This window comes from Lissotriton vulgaris, chromosome 11 (assembly GCF_964263255.1).
Source record: "Lissotriton vulgaris chromosome 11, aLisVul1.2, whole genome shotgun sequence".
Taxonomy (NCBI): domain Eukaryota; kingdom Metazoa; phylum Chordata; class Amphibia; order Caudata; family Salamandridae; genus Lissotriton; species Lissotriton vulgaris.
Window position 1 is genome coordinate 171,950,665 of NC_141699.1, and position 25,568 is coordinate 171,976,232.

Here is a 25,568-nt window from a genome sequence, read left to right on the forward strand (position 1 = left end):
CTTTTTCTCCCCTATCTCAGCAAGAGATGATGTATATATACCCAAAGTGGGGTGAGTGTTTGATCTGCTCCAGAGGGGTGAGTGTTTGATTTGCTCCATCATCCCCTTTGGTATCGCTTTATATACCCAAAGTGATAACCCCAGGGGATATACCTTGCTGTGTCATGTCGGCCTGGGATGATGGAAGGAATGACCCTTGTACATAGTTATTATGCAGGAGATGGTAGGCCTGCTGTCCTGCTGTGATTCCAAGAAACTTCATGCATAATAGATGAAGCTTAAGCTTTTCGGAGAAAACCCCATGTCCTCTTTGGACATTACCGTAACTAGGTAAAGAGTCAGTACGAAGCACTGTTAAGTAGTGTAATGGTAGGCAGAATATAGGTGAAAGCTTAGGTGACTACCTGAGCCTATATTAGGGTACCTATATGGAACATAACATCCCCTTCTAAAAACAGTTCTGTAAAAAGGTCTGCCGGTACTGAGTTTAACCGGGGTGTTTATTGGAATATTTGAAGGAAAATATATGTTTTCAAGTCCTTCCTAAATCTTAAGAGATTGAACTTCTCCTTGTGATGGACGGGGAGGGAATTCCACCAATTAGAGGAGGAATGAGAGAAGCTTAAACCAATGTGATCTTTGAATTCTAAGAACACAGACATGCCTGGCGGTACTGAATCGTAAGGAGCATGAGGGCATGTACCAGTTAGTGTTAGCCTGTAGGAAACCCGGGCCAAAGTTACGCAATGCCTTGTGGGCCCCAACAAAGGGCTTTAAACTTGATACTTGCCCTGATAGGCAGCCACTTCAGATCTCTAATTGCTTTGGATACTGAACAGAATTTAGGGAGGTTATTAGGAACTCTGGCTGCCATATTCTGAATGGTTTGAAGTTTACTCTGAACGCAAGCCTGAGCACCAACATAATGGGCATTGCAATAGTCCAGCTTGAAAATGTCAGGAGCGAATCTAACTGGTTTCATGAGATCTATTGGAATGAAAGGTAGGATTTTCTTCAGAAATTTTAGTTTCCGGAAACAGGAGGAGGTAACATGTTTGGAGTGGTCAAGGAAAGTAAGATTAGAGTAAAAAATGACTCCCAAATTATTAGTCTTTTGAGCTGGACAGGGGAGGGGTCCAAGGCTTGACTGCCACCAGGAAGCGTTTCAGAAAGAGTGGTCTCTGTCAAATAAATGGACTTTTGTCTTGTCAGAATTGATTTTTAGGAAGTTCTTCCGCATCCACTAAACAATCATCTATTTGGGTGTCAGAAACAACAGAGAACCCAAAAGAGCACATCAATCGCTCAAAGGAATGATGTAAGCATTAAATAATGTAGGTCTGAGTGGGGATTCCTGTGGGTCACCACATGGTAGTGAAAAGTAGTTTGATGTGAAGCTGTCTAGTTTTACAACCTGTTATCGGTTTGACAAAAAAGATTTCAATTATCCAAGGGCCCGTCCGCCTGTGCTTTCTAAACAGTGTACCAGGAAAGCATGATCCAACGTATCGAAGTGGCTGAGAGATGTAGCAGGATCAGGGCTGCGTTATCTCCTTTCTCCACTATCGATCTGATAGCTTCTATTGCAGCTAGTAAAGTGGATTCCATGCAGTAATGTGACCTAAATCCAGGCTGTTAGAATTCTCAAGGAATAAAGAGTTGTCATGATTCATGTTTTTTTCTAGAATTTTAGCTAGGAGTGGCAGACGTGAAATGGGTCTGTAATCTTTTACATCTAAAGGGCTCAGGGATGGTTTCTTTAATAAAGGCAAGATGCATGCCTTTTCCCAGGCCTCTGGAAAAATGCCCGACTCCAGTGCCATGTTGAGTAAGGGGGTGAGGTAGGTGGAAATTTCGACTGAGACCAGATAAAGCACCTGCGGAGGACATGGGTCTCCAGGGGCTCCCGACTTAGTGGAGATAAACAGGTGAGAAACTTTCTCCTGAGAGAGAGAGAGAGAGAGAGAGAGAGAGAGAGAGAGAGAGAGAGAGAGAGGAAACGGATCTCAGCGTAGAAGTCAAAGGGCCGACATCCGGTCCCTGGTTCTCATCCTCTTCTGCAACCCTTGTAACAGGATCAGGGGGCTGTCGTAAAGTCCTTGTAAATATCATTAACAAAAATGTTGATCACCACCTCCTGTCATAGCGCAATGTAGCCGAGAAATACTGCACCTGGTGCAGTCTTGAACAGTTACCAATTTGCTCACAGTTTTGACATTTGCAAACAATAGTCTTTAAAATGCTATTTGACTAGAAAACGTGCAGATTGTCTGTCATACTAGAATATTTTCAAGGTAAATGTGGGTTTATGATTTCCCTCTTTTCTTGGATTAATAGCGTATTATAGCTGCATTCAAAACTTGAGAATACATTAAAAAACGTATACTGGAACAAGAACATTCCTTTATTGTAACACTGTGCTCTGCCTTTAGCATTTTTAATTTCACTCACCTATAATCCTTTACTTTAATTTTAAATGTTTGTGTTTGGCTGAGCTGAGATTTGTTGAATCATTTTTGTCATGGGCTAAAAACTAATGTTACCTCTAATGGTAGGTTTAAAATGTCTAAATGCTTTAAAGTATTGTTCTGGAAACAAAAGAGAATGATAGAGCCACATTTATCATCAAATAACGTTTTGTTTGTGGTTGTTTGACCAACTGATATCTGTTAATTCTGTGCAGATAAGAGTTCATGTAGTCTAAATTCAGACTCCAAGTTTGCCTACACAGAGATGGAGGACTGAGCAGCAGGTTGTAGATTTCGGTAGGGCATAGGCAGTGGTATTCTCAGCACAGCTTTCCAAACCATAACATTACCGGAGTAAAAGCTGTCAAAAACTTCAGCACCATATATTTTGCCATACAAAGGCACACACATGTAAATTTTAAGGGATGAGTGGTTCGCATTCCTGTAGCTTGAAGTAACCTTGAACAGAGGTTATTGTAACTTAATATGCTCGCAGGGATAATGGGCAGTTAATACAGGTCTTGTAAAAATAATCTCGAAAAAACGTGCACTGTTAGGTTGCCATTTCCCATAAAATGTTAATATTAAAAGAAGTGAGAACATTTTAACCTAAGTTAATCTGTTTTATTTTAAATAAATATTTCCACTTTCTTTTATTCCCAGGAAACCTCCATTTTAGAAGAGTATAATATTAACTGGAGTCAGAAGCTTGGAGCTGGGATCAGTGGTCCAGTTAGGTAAGTTTTTTTTTTTTATTTAAACTTTATTGAGAATAAAACATGTTATAATTATGCATTCAATTATTATATAGTTTGACATCTAGACCTTGGCGGAGTGTTGTAATAATAGCGGCACATTAAAGATACATGGTAACTCTATTCTTTTTCCGGCATGCAAGTATCGTTTTACGCTGGCATATACACAAGGTGTGGTATCACCCGGTCATACATTTGTAGGTTTGTCACTAGCGGGGATTTAGTCCGCGTCCAGGGCCACAGGGCCTGGGGCTTGGTCAGGGAGTTCCACAGTATCAGCTGATTGGCGAAGGTATTTCAATTGGTTGCTTTATGCAGCGTAGGTTTACATTGGAGACAGAATATTTCCTCTCTGTGCCACAAAAGGTAAAAAGGTCAACTCTTATGGGCTTTGTGTTGTTTTTTTTTGCAGTTTCCATGCATGAATCTTAGTAAATTAATCTTAGTGCCCCTTAAGGTATGCTCTCAGAGCACCTCTTTTATTTATATCCTTGTTTCAAGCTCAACGTATAGTTTGGTTCCAGTCACTCCGTGTGCACGGGGACCCAAGTCTGGGCACACCTGTCCCACTTATGGCAATGCAGTATAGTATACAAAAAAGTGATGGATGCAATACTTGATTTATTCTCAGCTACTGGCAAATACTTTTTTATATATTTATTTATCATTTTAAGAAAACAAACAAAACACAGTACAGTACAGCTGGGGTTGGGGCATACAGTCCATTTACAAATAATGACGAATCAAGCATCAGGATACAATTATATAAACAATCATAGATTTCATCATAGGTACATATATCAGGAAGGGTGGATTTCATACTTGTAATTCGTTCTAGTCAAACAAAATCAATGCCGGTACTATATGTAAATGTAAATGTAAATGTATAGGCATTTATATAGCGCACTACTTACCCGTAGGGTCCCAAGGCGCTTCGACCGCTGCGAAACCCTTCCTGGCTTCCCTGAGAGATGGTCCCTTAATGAGTATCTCCAGGGTGAGACCAGGCATCCCCGGCGGTCTGGTGGGGCCGTTAGTGAAGAAGAGGCAAGCTAATGCCCAGAGTTGCCGAGTGTGATCGCTGATCAGAGTGGGCACCGAGGCGAGAGAATTATCGAGTCCGCTGACCCTGGTCCAGAAACCTGCCGCGCCGGGAATCGAACCCTGATCCCGGGCCGTCCTCTGCTCTCGGGTCTGCCGCCTCTAACCAGTGAGCCACACTACTTCACTAATATATTACATGGCAATCGCTAGATATCCAATGTGGTGTGTGTAAAGTGCTTAACCAAACATCATACATTTAATCCGTGTCTGTTCCTGTAAACATGTATGCCGTGTAGGGCCCCCAGATATCCCTCGGGCTTGAGGCATAGGGCAACCCTTCTTAGTAACAAACCAATTGATCACGGCAATTTGCCAGCTCCTGCAGCCATTGTTTCAATTTGGGAGCTGGTCGACCGCCCCAACACGCCGCCACCCTACGCTTGGTCATTTGCAAAGAGAGCACCACCAATTTGCGTACACCAGCCAGAATTTTGGACACTATCCCCAACAGACATACCTTAGGATCACAACCAATGGTGACTTCAGTCATGGCAGACAGTACCTCCGTCACACCCATCCAAAATACCTGCACTCTGCCGCAGGTCCATGCCAAGTGCATAAAGTCTGCTTCATCTGAACCACAACGCACACAGCTATTAGTGTCTCCTAGTCCGTACCTATATAACTGAGCAGGCGTGTAATAAGTTTGATGGAGACATTTATAATGTATAAGCTTGAAGTTGCCATTAACAGCAAAACTCCCCATCATTTCAACTTTCCTCTCATTCATCATCTGTTAGTTGGTGCATAAGACTACGGTCCCACTTATCCCTGGAACGTGATTCTGCAATGCCTTCGTCCAACTGTGAGGCCTGATATAATCTGGACACTGGCTTAGTTCTATCCGTGTCCGTATACAAAAGTTGCAAGGCACATGGGGAGGGCGGCTCATCCGGAAATGACGGATACAAATCCCGTAGGGCTGCACGGAGTCTGGCATAAACGAATGTGGCCATGGCCACATTTCCCGAGTTCTTGAAGTCCTGCAACGCGAGAAAGTGATTTTGGATAAAGACGTCCCCCATGGTTCGCAACCCGGCAGCGTGTAAAACTTGGAGTGCCCCAGCCTCATCCGTCACTAAGATGCTGGTATGATGCAACAGGGGCATTGCAGCAGCATATAATGGCAGTCGCCCCGCTCTCCTCCCCAGCTCCGCCCACGCTTGAGCTGTGCACTGCACTGTGTCCACCTCACCTTTCTCATACACCGAGTGGGGATTCACTAACATGGCCTTAAGAGGTAGGGGGTGTACAGCACCGCCACATGCGGCGTATACGGGGGAGCCGACCGCCAATATGAGGCGAAGTGAGCCTGCGCATATAAGCGCATATCAGGTATGGAAAAGCCACCCAACGCATACGGTTTAGTCAGAGTGTCCCATCCAATGCGAGGCTTCTTACCCCCCCATGCAAGTGTAATCAACAAGGAACGCAGCGTGTTAAAAAAATAGCTCGTCAGGGGAAGCAGGGGAAAAGATATAAAAACTTGGGCAGCACCACCATCTTGATCAGGGCTACCCTATCCGCAAAGGAGAGAGGCAGCGGTATCCACCTAGACACCTGGTCCTCAAGATTCTACCTCATTTATGTTTGTGTATATGGCTTATGATATAAGTTAAGCCTCAACTTACCTCTTAATGCTTAATGCAAACTGCACATGTGTTATGAATATATACCATCTACCTCATATCAGTTGTTATTATAATTGTTAGTATATTTGTTAATCTTTAACTTACTTTTTATGTTAACGCTCTGATACCCACGGGTCTTGTTCGCGCTATACAAAACTTTATAATAAATAAATAAATAAATAGTACAATGATCGATTTAGCCCACTTAATTGCCAACCCTGAAAACCGCTCGAACAGGATGTATTCCCTAATGACACCCTCCAACTAACGTTCCGGCTCCCACACATATAAAGCCATATCGTCTGCATATAACGATACTGCCAATGACCGCTGAAAAAACCGAAGCGCAGAGTGTGCATGTTTTTGTCTGAGCATACAAGCCAGCGGCTCTAGCACCATAGCAAATAGCAGAGGGGACAGCGGGCACCCCTGCCTAGTGCCCCGTTGAATTGGAAAAGCCTCCGAAATACTGCCATTAACCCGCACTCGGGCCACCGGGTCCCTATAGAGTAGTTTAATCCAGTCCGTAAAGAAAAACGGTAGACCCATGCGGTGAAGCACTGCAAACATAAATCGCCATGCAATCGTGTCAAACGCTTTAGCGGCATCCAATAGGACCGCCGACGCAGGCACTTCAGGTTTAAGTAGGTGTAGGGTCGCAAACACAGCTCTCAAATTATGGACCGTAGAGCGCGAAGGGATAAATCCTGATTGGTCCGGGTGGACCATAACCTGTAACAGCAGGCGCAAGCGCGTGGCGAGCACTTTAGCGAGTATCTTAACATCCGTGTTCATAAGGGACAGCCGGCGGTATGATTCGCACTTATCTAATTGCTTGCCCGGCTTCGGTAAAACAACAATCAGCGCTTCGCGCAACATAGGCAGCTTCCGCTGGTCAAAAGCTTCTGCATACATAGCTGCCAGATGAGGCAGCAACATGTCCGCATACTCCTTATAAAATTCTGCAGGAAGGCCATCAGTACCGACGGCCTTCCCATTTGGCAGCGCGGTGATTGCCTCCCTGATCTCATCAACCGTCAGATGGTGCATTAAAAAGTCCTGCTGTCCCTTTGATAACCAGACCAGGGCCACATCGTCCAAGTATTGCGCTATGTCCTCATCATTAGCCATCTGCCTATGTCCATACATTGTCTTATAATATTGTACAAAGTGCTTCAGTATGCCTGCAGTGTCAGTCACAATCTGGTCATCCTCAGTAATCTCCTGCACCCTACAATACTTAGCCCAGGGTTCTGTAATTCGATCTGCCAGAGCCCGCCCAGGTCGCCCGCCCTCACCGTAGTATCTGGCCCTGCGACGTTTTTATATATGCTTCACCCCCTGGTCGGCGAAATCATTGTATTCATTCACTTTTGTTATGATATCAGCTAAGAGAGCCTCTGCCGGTGCCTCTGCATACTGACGATCCAACCCAGTCAATTCACGCTCCAGCCGGCTCATAGAGCCCAATAGGGACTTGAGCACCCCTGCCTGGAGGCCTATGCATGTCCCTCTGATAGTCACTTTAAATGCCTCCCAAACAGTGCCCACATCCTCTAACGATCCTACATTGACCTCAAAATAGCTCTCTATGGCCTCTCGTACGCCATCTCGAAACACCAGGTCTAAGAGAGCTGAGGGTTGTAATTTCCATGCAAATGGCGCAGGAGCATAGCCTGGAAGCTCCGTGATCATTAAGACCGGTGCATGGTCTGACAGCGTCCGGGGGAGGTGTATGACCTTAGTCACCCATGCATTCACATCATGTGTCCCCAGCCAGTAGTCCAAGCGGGACCAAGTATCATGAGCATACGTATAGCATGTTCCCTTCCATACGCCAGGGTACCGCATTCGCCACACATCCACCAGTCCCAAATCATTCATACCATCAATCACCGCCATGGATGCTCTCTTGCAATGCCCAGAGCCCTGGGTCTTCCGGTCTACTTCGCTGTCCAGCACTACATTTAGGTACCAACCACAGAGCCTCCGGGAGGGCATACATTTTGTTCCATAAACCTCTATAGAACTAAGGATCGTCCACATTTCTTGGACCGTACACATTAATCATGGTTATCAGCGTTCCACACAATTTCCCTTGTAGGATAATGTACCTGCCTTCGCTATCATACGTACTCACAAATGGGACATTTTTCTTAATCAGTATCATGACCCCCTGGCATATGAGGAGTAGGTTGCAGCTAATCAGACCCCTGCCCATTGCTTTGCCACGGATGTGGCGGTGTGTTACGTGAGGTGCGTCTCCTGTAGAAAGGCAATCTGGACATTATGTCTAGTTAAGTATGCTAAAACCTGTCTAGTTTTTTTGGGGCTGTTCAATCCCCTAACATTCCAGGTGAGCCAAGTGATGGTACCTTTGTCACCCATGAAGGACATGCACTAGCAACCGGTGATCAATGTGCCAATATTGTACCTTTAAAATCAAGTAGTGAAAACTGCAAGCCCTTATTCCACAGCTGTACTCGAAGAACACTCCAAGAACTCTTCCCACCCACTCACCATCCCCGTAACATCAACCAGTGCAAGCACAACTCCCTCCACCCCCTCCCACTTCAGCACCTAAACCTTGCCAAAGAATCCCCAGAACCCCAAACTCCCCCCCAACCCCTCCTGTAAAGATCAAACCATTGATGGGGTACTCCCACATGTGGGGGCGTAGAGGCTAGACACTCCCGCAGATGCAGGAGGTGATCAGGCAGAATCAACCAAGCATCACATTATGCATCAGAAGCAAATTTATACAGTCAGTGCCATCCTGAGCAGTCCCGGTGTGGACTACTATCCCCATTGAGGCAGGGCATCAGCCTAGAAGAAGCACAGAGATACCCCAGGGACAGACCAGCACTCCGAGCACATGAACTGGTTAATCGGCTAGGTCCATCTCCAGTAAGAGTCCCAAGCAGTAGTGATCTACTACACCAGTGCCCCACACTGCAGATAGCTGTCTACCTTCTCAAATAAGTCGTGTGAGCAGCCATCCTGATAACGAGAGGGGCAGATCATCACTCAAGCAGTCGTCCGCAAGCAGAAAACGCTAGCAAATAGCAAGCGCACGGGACTATGGTAAAAGGCTACCAGACCACTGCATCATATCCACAATATAGAACTGTCCCAGAGTTCCGCAGCGCCCCCCTAGGGAAGAGGCTGTCAATACCCATTACATCTCCAGAGCTTGGACCTTGTAGCCCAGACATTCAGGAATAGGACAGTCACTTATTATTGGATTCAATCAGTAACCATACAAATATAATACACAGGTGAGTTACTAGCAATCAGTCAGTTGCCGTTTTGCCAACTGTTGTACCAGTTGACGACAAACCCCCTTCAATCTGCTTCATCTAAATTGGCATCAGAGTCTCTCCGCCGCCGCTTCAACTGTTTAGAATCTTCCATGGCCGCCTTCGGTGTTGAGAAGATTTTGTTGTCCTCAAACGACCCCACCCGGAGTCGGGCAGGGTAAAGCATGGCATAAGGCACCCCTTCTTTCCTCAAAAACTGCTTCACTGCCCCAAATTCTCGCCGGGCAGCCTGAACTGCAACCGTAAAGCCAGGGAAGAAGGCCAGTGTACTACCTTGGTGTACTATGGTGCCCTTGTCTCTGGCCAGGCGAAGGATGGTATCCCTGTCTCTGTAATTTAAGACACGGGCAATTATAGGACACGGGGGGGCACCCGGGACAGGTCTAGCAGCCAGGGAGCGATGCACCAGTTCTACAATGAACATTTTAGACAGTTGTTCCACTGCAAAAATTTCAGAGATTAGGCGCTCAACATAAACCTCCATTTTTGCCAACATTTGTAGATTCCGGCAGGCCCGTAATGCGGAGGTTATTGCGCCTAGAGCGCGCCTACAAATCCTCGTTTTTAGCTTGCATTAAGGCCAGGGCTCGTTCCATATTGAGGGTTTTGTCAGTCACCGTGTTTAAGCCGTCTTCCGCTGCCGAAACTCTTTGCTCCACCTCTCCGACACGCGTAGACTGGCTTTCAAGCTGCGAAGACATATGGTCCAAGCGGTGAGTAACCGCCTCCATTGTGCCCTCAATTAATTGCAGCGTGCGCTGCATTGCCATCAATGTGGACTCTAGCATGGGGGGTTAGCCAGACTGCGAAGCAGCCTCAGAATCAGTGTCTTCAGTTTGCGCGGGCTTACTTGGCTTGCGCAATTCAAATGTCAATCGCAGCTGCGATCTATCTGACTTCCCCATGATGAAAGGCTCACACCAGCCCGTGATAGGCCTTGTGAGCAGCAGAGTTACTATTAACCAAGAGGTAGTAAGCCAAAACTTACTAGGCACCCCGAGCAGGCCAGCTGTTCACATCCCTGTTCCTGACGCAAGTTCATGCACCCTCCAGGAGTCCCCGGGCTCCCCCAGCCCGCGCCCGGGAATATGTCACTTGCGCCGAGGCCCCCAGCCCCAAGCCAAAACCAAGCGTCTGTTAGTCTCAGTACCGGGCCTCAATGTCACCCCAGTGGACTCTTAACAGGCAGGCTCCGCTACCCCACCATCACGTACACCAGCTCAGGGGCCGAGATCAGTCCGCTACCGCTGCTCACCACACCGCCACAGGGTCAGCCGCCGCAGCCACACAACAACGCCCGGGTTCCGGCCCGCAACCGCCACGGCCCGCAGGGAGCCATCCGGAGCTAGGCCCAGACCGCCTCCACGGCCCAAGCCGCACCCGACCCCGTCCCCATGCACCGCACCGGGTCCGGCAGTCCCCCAGTGCCGCAGTCGCAGCCTCAGACGGTCAGAGAAGGCAGGCAGGGAGCCCGGATAGTCCACGAAGCCAACCCGCAGTAGGTGCACCAGCAGGGAGCCCAGCACACGCTCTTCACTCGCCCTCTGCTGCCGGCGCTGCAGTACGTCGCACGCCGCCGGGGATGGATGTCCACAATACCGCAAAGGTCCAGCAGGCTCCAGCAGGGTCTCAGACTAACCAGCAGCTGCCTCGCCAGGGAGATCCACCGATCGCGCACACAGGGTCAATGAGGCCGCATCAACAGCCCGGGCCTCCGGGCGGGCGCCGCCTCCACAAGCACCCCAGCGGGACCTCGTCCAGCGACCAACGGGGAGTCTCCACGGTGTCCTGCCCCTCCACGTTAAGCTGCAGAGCCCGGTTCCCGGCACAAGACACCGGTAAGCGATGGATTAATACTAGTCAACTCGCAGTCGGGTAGTGTGATCTCGAACGGCCACCATGCCATGCGGCCCCTTCAGCACACAATCCGGATAGGGCAGGAAGGCGGGCACCGCGGCGCCCCAAAATCTCCTCGATTGCTCCAAATAACCTCAGTTGCGGATGGCAGGCGATGGCAGCTCGCAATACTGTCAGATGCGGCGGATAGGTGCCTGTTCAGGCAGAGCCTCACATCGGTGCGGCCATCTTGCCGTGTGCCCTCTAGCGCCCCCTCAGCTACTGGCAAATACTTAAAGCCGCATTCCAGTCCATCATTGTTTTGCAACAATTTGGACCCAGCCATATAGAAATCAGTCTTGGCCCTGTTCATTGTGCCACAGGATTCAAGCTATTTCTCCCTGATAAGCGCTAATCAATGCAAAACTACCCCTATGTTGCTTGTGTTCTGGTTCAGGGAGGACGTTGCCTGGTAGTTTGGGCTGGACTGTTCCCATTGAAGCAGGGTTAAAACTGATTTGCTTTCGGCTAGGTCTAAACTGAGGTAGCATGCTGGGCGAAAAATAGTAAACTTGGAGGCTTCGCTCAGCGATTGGCAGTGGGTGAGATGAGTTCAAGAATGTCATCCATCACTTTGTTGTAGATTGTTCTAGGGACACAATTGAAAAGTAACATCTCTCCCTTGTAGGATGTGTTCAACTCTAGTATATAAATGTGCTCTTTCTTTTACTATCAGTCAGTTGTTCTCATAAACTGTCTGCCAGTGCTCATGATAATTTTTGGACTGTTTTGTTAGTGAAACATCCTAGATCCCTGCCCAGCAGCAGAATTTTCTGGAAATGCAACTAGCACCTGCTGGGGGATATTCACTTGAAAGTTATAAACCTGAACCAACTACTGAATTTGTTGGCTGTGTTAACTCTTTGTGAGCTCTCCCTTTTCAAGTAAAACGTGTGCACCATGTTTATTTCTCCCAGACCAGTATGTGCTTTTTGTGGGTTACCTGGGTTCTTGGCCATTGACTTAATGCTACATCACCTCACAGCTACTGTCTCCATGTTGGTTGGATGCAGATAATACCTGTTTTACTCAAATCCAAAAGACTGGACCCCTTTTCACATGGCCATTACCAATTATTAGGATCCAATGTGTTTGGATACCTCTGAGATGCTCAGATATATGTGTAACTAGGCCCCTTGCTTTTCCCTACCCTTCCAAGCCTGCCCCTCACTTTTCAGTTGAACGTTTGTTGAAATAGAGTCCAAGATAATTATAACCCAAAGATCAAGGGGTAGCAACCAGAAAGATACAGATCCAAAACCTCACTACTGATGTTTTGTTAAATTGTGCACACCATTGCATTCACATGTCCACCCAAGTAGATGCTATGAAACTATCTTGACAAATGTGTCTTTTGCTATTCTGTTACATGACCAGAGGACGCACTCACAGTTCCACAGTTAAACATGCAAAATAAAGAAAATAAGTTCTTCCCCGTTGAAGGTATGATCTCACTGGAGATATAATCTACAGAACAAGAGTCTACGTCCAATTCATGTGGCTAGATCCCCTTGCCTTTTCCATGCCCTTAAACCAACGAAGTGAGACCTTTGCATGTATTCCATTGTAAGAAAGTGGAATATTATTTGCGGTGGGCGACTGGATAGTACCTCATTGTCACTAAATTACCCTGAGCTTAGTCCGCTGCCTGCTATGTCACTGATCAGACAGTCTTATCTTACGGCAATGTTTAAAGTATTTATGCAGTATCAAAACCGTAATAAAGTCAAAACAACAAGCAATAAAAATCCCAAACCGAAATACAAAAATAGACAAACAACTAATAAATAAAATGACACCAAAACTAGAAAAATCCAATTAGTGTAACCAGAGGTAAAACTTTATAAAGTTTTTAGTAGAAATTACACCAAAAACACCAATGGCCAATGATAGTCAATGGGAGTGGTAGACCGGGACCTAGGTGGGATTTGAGGCCAACCACGATGAATCCCTGGTCCGACACAACAAGTGGACTAGTCCAGGTTAAAAGTATGGAAGTCAAAAGGTTCAAAAAGGTTTTTAAGTCCCATTTAAGAAAGTGACTTTGTCACTTTTTATTAGAAGAAAACTTGATCGCTGAAACTGTAGCTGCCGTAGTGGACGTGAAGACCAGCTACTTGAAGCAGGTTGGTCCCTCTTGCGCTTTGGAAAATTCTCAGACGTTTTTTTAAGTCCCACTGAAGAATGGTACTTAAAGGTTTTCTTGGATATACTGGGAGCCTTGACTGGGATAAAGCTCAAATTCAGTCTGATGCCATGAAACTGCTAGCCGGATACTTTTTTGCAGCAGGTCCCCCTAGAGCTCTGGAGCAAATGTTTTCAAGTTTCCAAACAGTCTTCAGGTTGGCCTTCTTTTAAGACAACCGGGACCTCAGAGGAAAGCGTCTGGAGACTCTCAAGTTAAATTGCCACTGGTCAACTGGGCACTTCAGGGGAAAAGGCGCCTTTAGCTTGTTGTGTCCCTGTAGCTACACAGGAGGTCAGCCAACTGGCCCTTGAAGTCAACATCTTTGTCTAGGATACAAGGGGGAATAGAACAAGTCCTTCAGGGATCCTCTCAAGTCACATGCAGCAGGTCTAGTCCTCTTCTAATCTTCTGCATGTCTATAAAGTTTTAAGGATGGTGCTTGCTGATGCCGCATTTATCAGTCACACAAAAGGTGATGGGACCAATGCTTGCAAAAAATCTAACTACTTGCAGTCAAATTCACTTTATTTAGGTTACAAAAGTAGCCATAAAAGAAGATGAAACATCATAAATATACACCCAGTGTTAGAAGGGGACCCGGAGGGTCGGCCGAGGACAGGGGGAGAGGCCTCCAGTGAGGGTCGTCTCCAGCGATCGTACAGACGAGTAACTTCCCCCCCACAGATGGACACCACACAAGGATGAGGTCAACACTCTTTATATACGACAGGCAGGAGCGATGGTTCACAAGGATGGGCCGCGGCAGCGCCAGCAGGTCCCGACGAAGGTGTCGGTTGCAGAGGGCCGCGGCAGCGCCAGCAGGCAGGAACGATGATTCACAAGGCAGGGCTGTGGCAGCGCCAGCAGTCCGTCAAGGATGAGTTCTTCAAGGTGTCTCTCGACTCCAGGATACAACTGCCTTCCTGCTCTGGAGCTGTCCCAGTTATAGGTCTGGCCTCCTTTGATGTCCGGACCCTCGCTCTTGGAGGTCGGGAGGTCCGGGATGAGGGAGTCCAGACACCCAGCAGGGGGGTGGAGCCAGCGCCCGGGGAGGCTGGGGGCGATCGGCACCTGGTGGGGGAGAGCCATTGACACTCCTTTCTCCCATTGACCTGCCAAGTGGTCTCTTCACCTCCTGGGTGGATGGTGGTGCCTCGATGTCGGGGCCTGGCCAGGCCCAGGGTTGGGGTCGAGCTGAGGCCACGCGGCCTCGTGGTGCAGTGTCCAAGATGGCGGCTGGGCCGGGGCAATGCTGCTGAGGGCGGCCCGGGCCGGCCGATGTCGGGGTGTTCTGGAGCAGGCGTCCCGTTGGGGACGGGTTGCGTGTTGCTTCTGTGGGTTGCCGGGGTGGTTCTTCTGGTGACACCGGGAGAGCCGGTGTTCGGTCCTTATTATGCAGGGAGGGAGCTGCCCCCTTCACGAGGCCTGTCCAACATGCGTCCCCCCCAGCTGAAGGCAGGGAGAGCCACCCATCTTCTTGGGTACTCTCTTCGCCGAGGCGGAAAAAGCGTGATAGGCCGTCCGCGTTGGCGTGGTCTTTGCCAGGGCGATGCTCCACAGTGAAGTCCATCCCCTGCAAGGAGATGGACCATCGCAACAGTTTTGGGTTCTCCCCCCGCATCTGCATCAGCCATTGCAGGGGCCTATGGTCTGTTTGTACCCTGAAATGGGTACCGAAGAGGTAGGGACGGAGTTTCTTGAGGGCCCATACCACTGCGAAGGCTTCCCGCTCGATGGTGCTCCAGCGCTGCTCTCGGGCCAGCAGGCGTCGGCTGATGAAGGCCACTGGTTGATCGACTCCCTCGGCATTTAGTTGAGAGAGTACTTCCCCAACGCCATGATCTGAGGCGTCCGTCTGGACGATGAATTCCCGGCTGTAGTCGGGGGCCTGGTGCACGGGGGCGGTGCACATGGCGGCCTTCAACTCCTCGAAGGCCGCTTGACAGTCCGGAGTCCAGTTGACGGTTTTGGGTTTTTTCTTGGATGTCAGTTCTGTGAGGGGCCCCACAATGCTGCCATAGTCCTTTACAAACCGCCGGTAGTATCCGGTGAGCCCTAGGAAGGCTCGGACCTCGGTATGGGTGACCGGAGGTTGCCAGGACTGGATGGCAGTGATCTTGAGCTGAAGGGGGGCCACCAGACCGCTCCCCACTTGGTGTCCGAGATAGGTCACGGACCCCTGGCCAACCTGACATTTGCTGGCTTTGATGGTGAGGCCGGCCTGCTGGAGGGCGTGCAGGACTTCTCGGAGATGGTGAAGGTGGTCTGCCCAGTGACGACTGTACACAGCGATATCGTCCAGGTAGGCGGCGCTGAATTCTTCGAGGCCCGCCAATACCTGGTTCACGAGTCGCTGGAAGGTAGCTGGAGCGTTTTTCATGCCGAATGGCATCACTTTGAAGTGGTAGTGGCCATCCGGGGTAGAGAAGGCGGATCGTTCTTGGGCCCTGGGGGTGAGGCCGATCTGCCAGTAGCCTGCTGTTAGATCGAAGATGCTCAGATAGCGGGCAGCCCCCATGCGGTCAACCAGCTCATCCGCCCGGGGGATGGGGTGAGCGTCGGTTCGGGTAACAGCGTTCAGGCCCAGATAGTCTACACAGAACCGGAGCTCGGGGGCGACGCCTGGGGCGGCAGCCTTGGGGACCAGTACGACTGGGCTGGCCCAGGGGCTGTCGGATGGCTCGATCACTCCTAGGGCCAGCATTTTAGAGACTTCGTCCTGGATGCAGGTGCGCACCCAGTCTGGCACTGGGTACGCCCTGTGTCGAATAGGTGGACTATCCCCAGTGTCCACGTCGTGAAGGCACCAGGGGGTGACCCCTGGGGTGAGGGAGAACAGGTTCGCAAATTGTAGTAGGAGAGCCCGACAGTCTTGGCGTAGTTCCGGGGACAAGGCCTCGGAGAGTCTGACCCCTTCCACTGAGCCATCTTTTTCACGGGTCCTCAGTAGGTCAGGGAGGGGCTCGGAGTCTTCTTCCGTCCCACTATCTGTTGCCATTAGTAGGCTGAGATCCGAGCGTACGAAGTGGGGTTTGAGTCTGTTTGCGTGGAGGACTCGGAGTAGGTGACAGGGCCCTTGCGCTCTATCACCTTGAATGGTCCTGTCCATTTGTCCTGCAGGGCACAGGGTTCGACTGGAGACATCACCCATACTTGCTGGCCTGGTTCAAACTCGATGGAGGAGGCATGTTGATCGTACCATTTCTTCATGTCCTCCTGACTGGCCTCAAGGTTGGCTTTGGCGAGTTCCCTGAATCGCCGGGTCTGGTTGCGGAGGGTCAGGAGATATTTATAGACGTCCGGAGGGGTCTTCTGGGGGGCCATCTCCCATCCTTCCTTGACCAGGCTGAGGGGGCCCCGGACGGGGTGTCCGTACAGGAGCTCGAAGGGGCTGAAGCCGAGGGATTTCTGGGGAACTTCTCGATAGGCGAAGAGGAGGCACGGGAGCAGCACGTCCCATTGGCGGCGTAGGGGTTCTTCCAGGCCCATGATCATCCCCTTGAGAGTGCGGTTAAACCGCTCGACCAGTCCGTTTCCTTGCGGGTGATAAGGGGTCGTGAACCGGTAGGTGACCCCGCACTGCTGCCAGAGACCTCATGTATTTTGAGATAAAGTTCGTGCCCCTGTCGCTGACGACCTCCCGGGGGAAGCCCACTCGAGAGAAGATTCCCATTAGGGCTCGGCCTACCACGGGTGCTGTCACGGTCCGAAGGGGAATGGCCTCGTGATACCGGGTGGCGTGGTCCACCAGGACTAGCATGAACCGGTGCCCCTGGGCCGTTCGGGGGTCTAAGGGCCCCACAATGTCTATTCCCACCCGTTCGAACCGGGTGGTGACGACGGGAAAGGGTTGCAAGGGTGCTTTGATCTTTCGGCCGCTCTTCCCGCTGGCCTGGCAGGTGGGGCAGGCCCGGCAGTGGTTGGAGACATCATTTCGCATTTTGGGCCAGTAAAAGTGTGTTACCAGGCGGTTGTATGTTTTGTCTTGTCCCAAGTGCCCAGCAAGGGGGACATCGTGCGCTAAGTTCAAAAGGAAGTCTCTGAAGCGGAGGGGCACCACCAGCACCCGACTGGCCCCCAGCTCAGCAATTCTTTGTTCGCTGTAGAGCAGGTCATTGTCCCAATAAATCCAGTGGGCCCCTGCGGTGTCTCCTGCGCTCTGGGCGAGAGCTTGCTGCCGGAGTCCCTCGAGGGAGGGACAGGTCTTCTGTTCTTGTCGGAATTGTTCCTGGGTGGGACCACTCTCTTGACGCCACTGGGCCAGTTCGGGAAGGTCCTGGAGTTGAACGGGCCTTTCGTCGTTTTGTTCTGGGGGATTGGTGCTTAGGGCGTCTCCCTCCGGGACGATCGGGGGAGGAGGTTCTGGCCACTCGGGTTCTTCGGGACTGGAGATGGCACGGGCGGCCATGGACCGGGTCGTTACGCAGGCCCACTCAGGGAGGCCCAACATCCCCAGGTGCTCCCTTCTTTCAACGGCTGCCCAGGGGGAACTTTCGAGGTCGTTTCCCAGGAGGCAGTCCACTGGGGCATCATCGCGGACAGTCACCTTCAGCATACCGGACACTCCTCCCCACTCGAAGGGGACGCAGGCCATCCGACACAGGCTCTCTGAGTTGTCGGCTGATCGGACGGGGCAAAGGACGTTTGGCAAGATCTGCTCCGGGGTGACCAGGTGACAGCGGACTGCCGTCACACTGGCCCCGGTGTCGCGTAGGGCTTACGCCTTGCGCCCATTTATGTTTACCCACTGGCTGCATTTTCTCGTATTGGCGGGTAGGGGAGCCCGTGGAATCATGTCTCTTTCCCCTAGGCAGACCAGGGACATGGCGGCTGGTTCCCACTCGGGCTGTTCCTGATCGTATTCTTCATAATCCTCTGGGGCTTGCTCTTCTCCCAGGGCGGCGGCAGCGACCTGGCGGGGTATAGGATTCTGATTCTTCGGGCAATTAGGGTCGTTGGCATAGTGGCCGGTCCGCTGGCACCGGTGGCAAGTAACGTTGGCTCGGAACCCTGGACGCATCGGGGGGTTTCCCCTGCCGGCCGGGGGCGGGGTGTTGCTGGCGGGAGCTGCCGGGACGGCGTCTCTGCCCCGACCCTGGCCCCCTCGTCCTCGGGGGCGATGGGGACCTTGATTGGTTCTGTTTGGCTCGCTGGGCCCGCTTCGGGCAACTCGAGTGCTTTCCCATCGGTCAGCTTCGGCGGCGAGTTGCCGAGGTTCAGTCAGTTTACTGTCGAGGAGGTGCTGTCTGAGCTCGACGAAGCAATTGTTGGAGAGGTGCTCCCACACAATGAGGTTAAAGAGTTGTTCGTAGGTGGTTACCTGGCAGCCCTTGATCCACCCCTCGAATGCTCTGCTGAAAAAGTTCACGTACTCCACCCAAGTTGTACCCGGGATCCGTTTGCAGTCGCGGAACCGCTGGCGGTACATCTCGGGCGTGAGTCCGTATCGAGTGAGGAGGGCGGCCTTCATGTGGTCATAGGAGGTCATCTGATGGTCCGGGAGTTGTAGCAGGGCGTCGCGCCCTTCGTTGACGAACCTCCCCCATAACCCGGCTCCCCAGTCACTTCGAGAAATCCGGTGGGAGGTCATGGCTATCTCGTAGGCTTTGAACCATTGCTGGATATCGTCGTTCCGATAATATTCTCTGACGACATCCTTGGGGATGTGGACTTTAGGGTCTGTAGTGCCAGGAGTGTTCGGGCGCTCGGGCACCCCAAGATCTTTATTCTGTTTCCGAAGCGCTATTTCTGCTAGATTGCGCTCATGTTCGTAGGCCAGTTTTTTCTCTTCTAACTCCCTCTGTCTTTGCTTCTCTTCCCGCTCCTCTCGGAGCCGCAAGTGTTCCAATGTTCTCTTTTGTTCCGCCAATTTCAGTTCTCCGTCCAACCGAAGTCGTGCCAGCTCTAATTCATGGAGTCTGCTTTTCTCTCGTTCTCGGATCTCCTCCGGGGAGAGACCCGATCTCCTTCCTTCTGACGGAGTGGTGCTCGTTTCTGGCGCCTCGAGGTTTTGGTTTTGGGGTACGGTCGTACCCGTCTCTGCCCAAGATTCTAGGGCCTTTTTGAAGTCTTCTTTCGTGCTCAGTCCTGTGGTAGCAATGCCTAGTTCTATGCAAAATTGTTTTAGCTCTCTGTGGTTGTACTCTTCTAGTTTCTCCATCTGGAATTTTTCTGTGGATCCGCTCTCTTTTGTTGTCATTGTGGTTGAGTCGTGGGGTGAGTTACTCTCTGTACGATTACGCGTTGGTTCGGATCGCGCCGCTGGCCACCAATGTTAGACGGGGACCCGGAGGGTCGGCCGAGGACAGGGGGAGAGGCCTCCAGTGAGGGCCGTCTCCAGCGATCGTACAGACGAGTAACTTCCCCCCCACAGATGGACACCACACAAGGATGAGGTCAACACTCTTTATATACGATTCTTGAAGCAAGGTTATCAGCGATACAGTGAGGTCGGGACACGAGGGTCCTCTCAATTCTAGTCTCTGAAGGGGAAAGGGTAGCGGGACAGTCTTGGTACCGGTCTGGTACGGGGGGTGGCAAGATGGGTAGCTCACAATCCTCGAGCTCGGAGTTCTGGACGGTCGGGCCGCGGCAGCGCCGGCAGGCTAGGATGATAAGTCTCGTTGGAGAAGGGCCGCAGCAGCGCCAGCAGGCAAGGCGATGGTTCACTCAAGGATGGGCCGCGGCAGCGCCAGCAGGTCCCGACGAAGGTGTAGGTTGCAGAGGGTTGCAGAGGGCCGCGGCAGCGCCAGCAGGCAGGAGCGATGGTTCACAAGGATGGGCCGCGGCAGCGCCAGCAGGTCCCGACGAAGGTGTAGGTTGCAGAGGGCCGCGGCAGCGCCAGCAGGCAGGAGCGATGGTTCACAAGGATGGGCCGCGGCAGCGCCAGCAGGTCCCGACGAAGGTGTAGGTTGCAGAGGGCCGCGGCAGCGCCAGCAGGCAGGAACGATGATTCACAAGGCAGGGCTGTGGCAGCGCCAGCAGTCCGTCAAGGATGAGTTCTTCAAGGTGTCTCTCGACTCCAGGATACAACTGCCTTCCTGCTCTGGAGCTGTCCCAGTTATAGGTCTGGCCTCCTTTGATGTCCGGCCCCTCGCTCTTGGAGGTCGGGAGGTCCGGGATGAGGGAGTCCAGACACCCAGCAGGGGGGTGGAGCCAGCGCCCGGGGAGGCTGGGGGCGATCGGCACCTGGCGGGGGAGAGCCATCAACACTCCTTTCTCCCATTGACCTGCCAAGTGGTCTCTTCACCTCCTGGGTGGATGGTGGTGCCTCGATGTCGGGGCCTGGCCAGGCCCAGGGTTGGGGTCGAGCTGAGGCCACCCGGCCTCGTGGTGCAGTGTCCAAGATGGCGGCTGGGCCGGGGCAATGCTGCTGAGGGCGGCCCGGGCCGGCCGATGTCGGGGTGTTCGGGAGCAGGCGTCCCGTTGGGGACGGGTTGCGGGTTGCTTCTGTGCGTTGCCGGGGTGGTTCTTCTGGTGACACCGGGAGAGCAGGTGTTCGGTCCTTATTATGCAGGGAGGGAGCTGCCCCCTTCACGAGGCCTGTCCAACACCCAGTACTCCATTAAATTAAAATGTGAGGTAGGAGTAAATAAAGTGCATATATCCTTCCTTCCTTCTTCCCTATGAGGTAGTAGCAATTAAAGTGCAAATATTAGCCGACCTAAAATCTTATGAGGCCCAAGGCACATTGCCAATAATAATGATAATTAAGAAAAGAGTAAAAAGACCATATGGCCGGGCCAGTATCTTTTCATAAATGACCAACAGTCTGAGCAGGTTCCTCAAAGAGTTAGGTGTTCCAACCTGCTCAAAAGGTACCATCTCATTATAACATCAGTGGTTTCCTTCTGCTAATGGCACATTTTCAAAAGGAGCAAAATTCATTCAGTTAGATGGGGAATCAAGTTGCTGCAAATAAACCAGGACCTATCCAGAGTTTCGGATTCCCTGCTTTTTATTAATAGGGATTGGAAACCTACTGGCAGTCTCTCAGGGTAGCATTACAGACAATTGTTTTCACCCACTGTGCCATTGTAGACAAAGGCCCTCTTTATGCAAATCATCATTGTCCTTCCTCCTCATGGGAACACTCCATTGCGAATTGCCAAACAAGCCCCCCCCCCCCCCCAGAAGGGCACACAAGCAACACCCATCCCAAATTCATCAGTTATGTAATAGCTTGTAACCTATGGCACAGTGAGCAAGAGGCCTACGTCTGGGCATACCCATGGCCACCTATGGCTTAACAGCAGCCACACAACAGGTGATGGGAGGAATGCTTGCAAAATGTTTAACTACTGGCAATAGCTCGGGTATCACTCAAACCAATTATTTTTCTCCTACTTTGCCACTCTAGACAAAGGCCTGACTTATGCACATCAGTATTCTTATAAACTAGACCAAATATATGGTGTGTAATCCCTATAAATCAACCAGACCAAGAATAACTGCTATCTGAAAGAGACTGTAGTTATAGATTCCTTACCTTTAGAATTACCCCCAGGCATCAAACTGAATCTGGAGATTTTTCTTTAGCAGTAGCCCTGCATGTCGGTAGATGGTGTCTGTCGACTCCGCGTCAGTGTCGTGTTTACTGTGTCTATTTAGACGCTGCGCCTGCACGCTGCTGTTGGAGAGCCTGCCCCTTTGTCACTTTTTGACTAACTTTTTCTCAACTTTTGTCGACATCGATTTGAGACTTCGACTCCTGGTAGCACGAGAGATGTCACATCGCCAAACCGGATTCAAGCCGTGCGAGTCCTGTAACCACCTTATGTCTGCTACAGACCACCACCTTGTGTGCCTCTGGTGCCTGGAGCGCAACCACGACCCGAAGTCGTGCTCCAACTGCCGGGCCATGAATCCGGAGTCTTTGCAGGAGTGGTCCCGAAAGCTGTTGGAGGCCTGGCAGTCGGTTCCCCGACGTTCGAGGTCCCGGTTGAGTGGAAGGTCTCGGAAACAGTTGAGGAGCCACCATCACCATTCGTCCTCAAAGTCTTCGCACTCTTCTGGTAAGTTGAAGCTCAAGAAGAAGGCGAAGAAGCACCGTTGTTCTTCGCCTTCTCCCCGTCCGTCGCCCAACGCATCGTCGCTCTCCAACTCAGTCTTCAGAGACTGCTTCTGGGATAGCTCCGCACTTCCCTCCTTTTTCCGGAGCCGTAGCGTCCCCTGCCCAGATTCGAGTTTTTATGAAGTGCTTCATGGCATCTTTCTGCAGCCTAACTCCGCCGGCGTGTCTTCTTGCCCAGCGAACTTAGTTGGAGGCCCTGGGGCTTCGATGATGGCGGCGGAGGGCCCCAGAGGATCCAGACCTGGAGGCAGATCGACACTGGTCGACCTTCCGGTACTTTCCCTGGTGCCAAATCCAGTGATGAAGTGGCGGTTGTGTTCCCGACCGGCGCCAACCCCAGCCTCCCCCGACTTGTACACGGCGCTGGACCGACCTCGCTTAACTCAAGTACCGGCGCCGTAGAGCACGTTCGTGCCTCTGTTCGTCCCTGGCCTGAATGGAAACCAGAGGAGGACTGGGAGGGGTCTGTTGACCCTTTGGCTGACCAGCTTGATGAGCCGGACTGGCGAGAGGAACTGGTTGATGCCGGTGGTTTGGATACCTCCCCAGACCTATGCTCTCCCCCACTACTGTGGCCACGGAGGAGGGAGCTTCATATGCAGTGGTGTTGCGTAGGGTGGCTGTGGCCTTGGGCCTGCAGCTTCCTACAGTGGCAGTCAGGATTAACCTCCTGACAGAGGTGCTTAAATCAGCAGCAGGCTCTTCATAGCCCCTCGTACCTTTTAATGAAGCCCTCACTAACGTCACTCTGGGCACTCGGTCCAAGGCCAGCACAGGGGTACCACTGCCTGGCCCCAGACGACCCACTTTTCCTCTCCCTACACCTTACTCCGAGATCTTGGTGGTCCAAGCCTCTTCCTAAAAGGGCGCATTCCCTACTGCTCCCCCAGATAGGGAATCAAAGAAGCTAGACCACCTGGAGAAGAAAATGTTTCCTTCCGCCAGCTTAGCGCTGCAGTCTGTGAACACTGCATGCCTCTTGGGCCGTTATACTCGTACAGTGTGGGATACGGTTGCGCAAGTGCTGTCACAATGCCCGGTGGAGGCCCAGCCGTTCTCACCCACGCAGTAGCAGAGGGTCGAGAAGCAGCTAAGTTCACCATCAGATGTGAGCTGGACACCTCCGAGTCTCTGGGCAGAACGGCTTCCACGTCAGTAGCCTTGAGGCGCTAAGTCTGCTTGAGGAGGTTTGGTTTGTCTGGTGATGTCCATCCACCCTTCTGGACATGCCCTTTGATGGCCGTTGCCTGTTTGGTGACAAGGTGGACTCTGCATTTGAGCGCTTCAAGGATTCTAGGGCTACGGCAAGGTCCTTGGGCCTTGCAGCATCTTCTCGCCTCACGTAGTCTGCCTTTCGCCCCTTTCGTGGCTACGTGAGAGGTGCCCCACATCGTTTAGCCCAGTCTAGCCACGAGTCACGCAAGCTGCCCAACCTATGCGTGGCCGCGAACGTGGGACCCATCAACGTGAGCCTGGGGGCCAGCGGGTGTGCCAGTTCACCCATAACCCCCCTACAGCAGCCTCCAAACCCTCCTAGTCTGACTTTCAGGGCCACCAGAGGCCAGTGGATGGCAGAATTTGTCATCATCTCCCCCTTACCCCCCAACAGCCCCTCCCCCCCCGCACACCCTCACCCCCCACTGGCTGAACATCTCGTCTGACTAGTCGGTTTTGCAGATAGTCCGAAGGGGCTAATACCTCCCTTTCAAGACTACCCCTCCCTCCGTGCCACCAGCCTTTCATCTCATGTTGGAGGATCATTGGCCATTTTCTGCCTGGAATTTGCAGCCCTCTTGGCCAAGGGAGCTATCAAAGGGGTCTCTGTGCCAGAAATAGGTTGTGGTTGCTACTCCCACTACTTTCTGGTACCCAAGAAAGACAAAGGCCTGCGTCCTATCTTAGACCTCAGGGCCCTGAACCGCTTCCTTCGGAAGGAGAAATTTAAAATGCTCACGTTGGCTCGGGTCCTGTCTGCCCTTGACCCCGGAGACTGGATGGTAGCGTTGGACTAGCAGGACTCATGTTTCCATATCCCCGACCTGCCAGCCCACAGTTGTTACCTGCTGTTCACAGTAGGCCACAAGCATTTTCAGTTCACTGTGCTCCCCTTCCGCCTTACCAGCGCCCCTCAGGTGTTCACTAAAGTGATGGCTGTGGTCGCAGCTCATCTGTGCAGGTCAGGGGTTCTAGTTTTCCCCTGTCTTGGCGACTGGATGTTGAAGGCGGGCTCGCCACAGGCTGTCTTATTCCACCTCCAGACTATGGTCGACCTCCTGCATTCGCTGGGGTTCACTATCAACATGCCAAAGTCACAACTGACTCTTTCTCAGAAGCTCCCTTTCATTGGAGCAGTTTTGGATACAGCACAGTTTCTGCCTTTTCCTACCGAGTACCGAGTCTGGGATATTCATGCTATGATCAAGATGTTTCAGCCTCTATTCCGGGTTTCGGTGGGATTGACTCTGAAGCTGCTGGGCCTCATGGCCTCCTGTATCCTCCTGGTGGATCATGCCAGGTGGCATATGCAGGCTCTTGAGTGGGACCTGAAGTTCCAGTGGGCGCAGCATCAAGGGCGCATCTTTCCTATGTGTCCAGATCTCGGAGGTGACTGTATGTCAATTGGAGTGGTGGCTAACAAACCAGGATTGAATCAGCGGTCACAAACCAGGATTGGATCAGCGGCAGATAACTCTCCCTTCCCCAACCAGAGTTCACGGTAATGACGGATGCGTCTCTCCTGGGATGAAGGGGCATCCTGGGAGAGGCAGAGATCAGGGGTCTCTTACCCCTGGCAGAGTCCGGTCTTCACGTGAACATTTTTGCGCTCCGGTCAATCCGTCTTGCACTGAAGGCATTCCTTCCTTATGTCAAGGGAGTAGTAGTGCAGGTGTTCACGGACAACACCAACGCCATGTGGTACTGCAACAAACAGCACGGGGTGGGGTCGTGGACCTTATGTCAAGAGGATCTTTGCCTTTGGACATGGCTGGAACATCAGGGCATATCCCTGGTGGTTCAACACCTGGCAGGTTTTCTGAACGCCAGGGCGGAAAAGCTCAGCAATCTGTGCATGATGGATCAAAATGGCGTCTTCACTCTGAGGTGGTGCAAGGTCTCTTTCAGCAGTGGGGAG

At 51.5% G+C, this 25,568-nt stretch overlaps 1 protein-coding gene across 7 annotated transcripts in view; it reads left to right on the forward strand.

Annotated features, from left to right (window-relative positions):
* Positions 1–25,568, forward strand: part of MAPKAPK5 (MAPK activated protein kinase 5) — a 429,232-nt gene that overhangs the window by 111,912 nt on the left and 291,752 nt on the right. For all 7 annotated transcript variants that reach the window (XM_086943071.1, XM_086943068.1, XM_086943069.1 and 4 more), the window contains exon 2: positions 3,132–3,205. In XM_086943071.1, the coding sequence (XP_086799197.1) occupies positions 3,132–3,205 (74 nt within the window). The remainder of the gene's footprint in view (positions 1–3,131; positions 3,206–25,568) is intronic.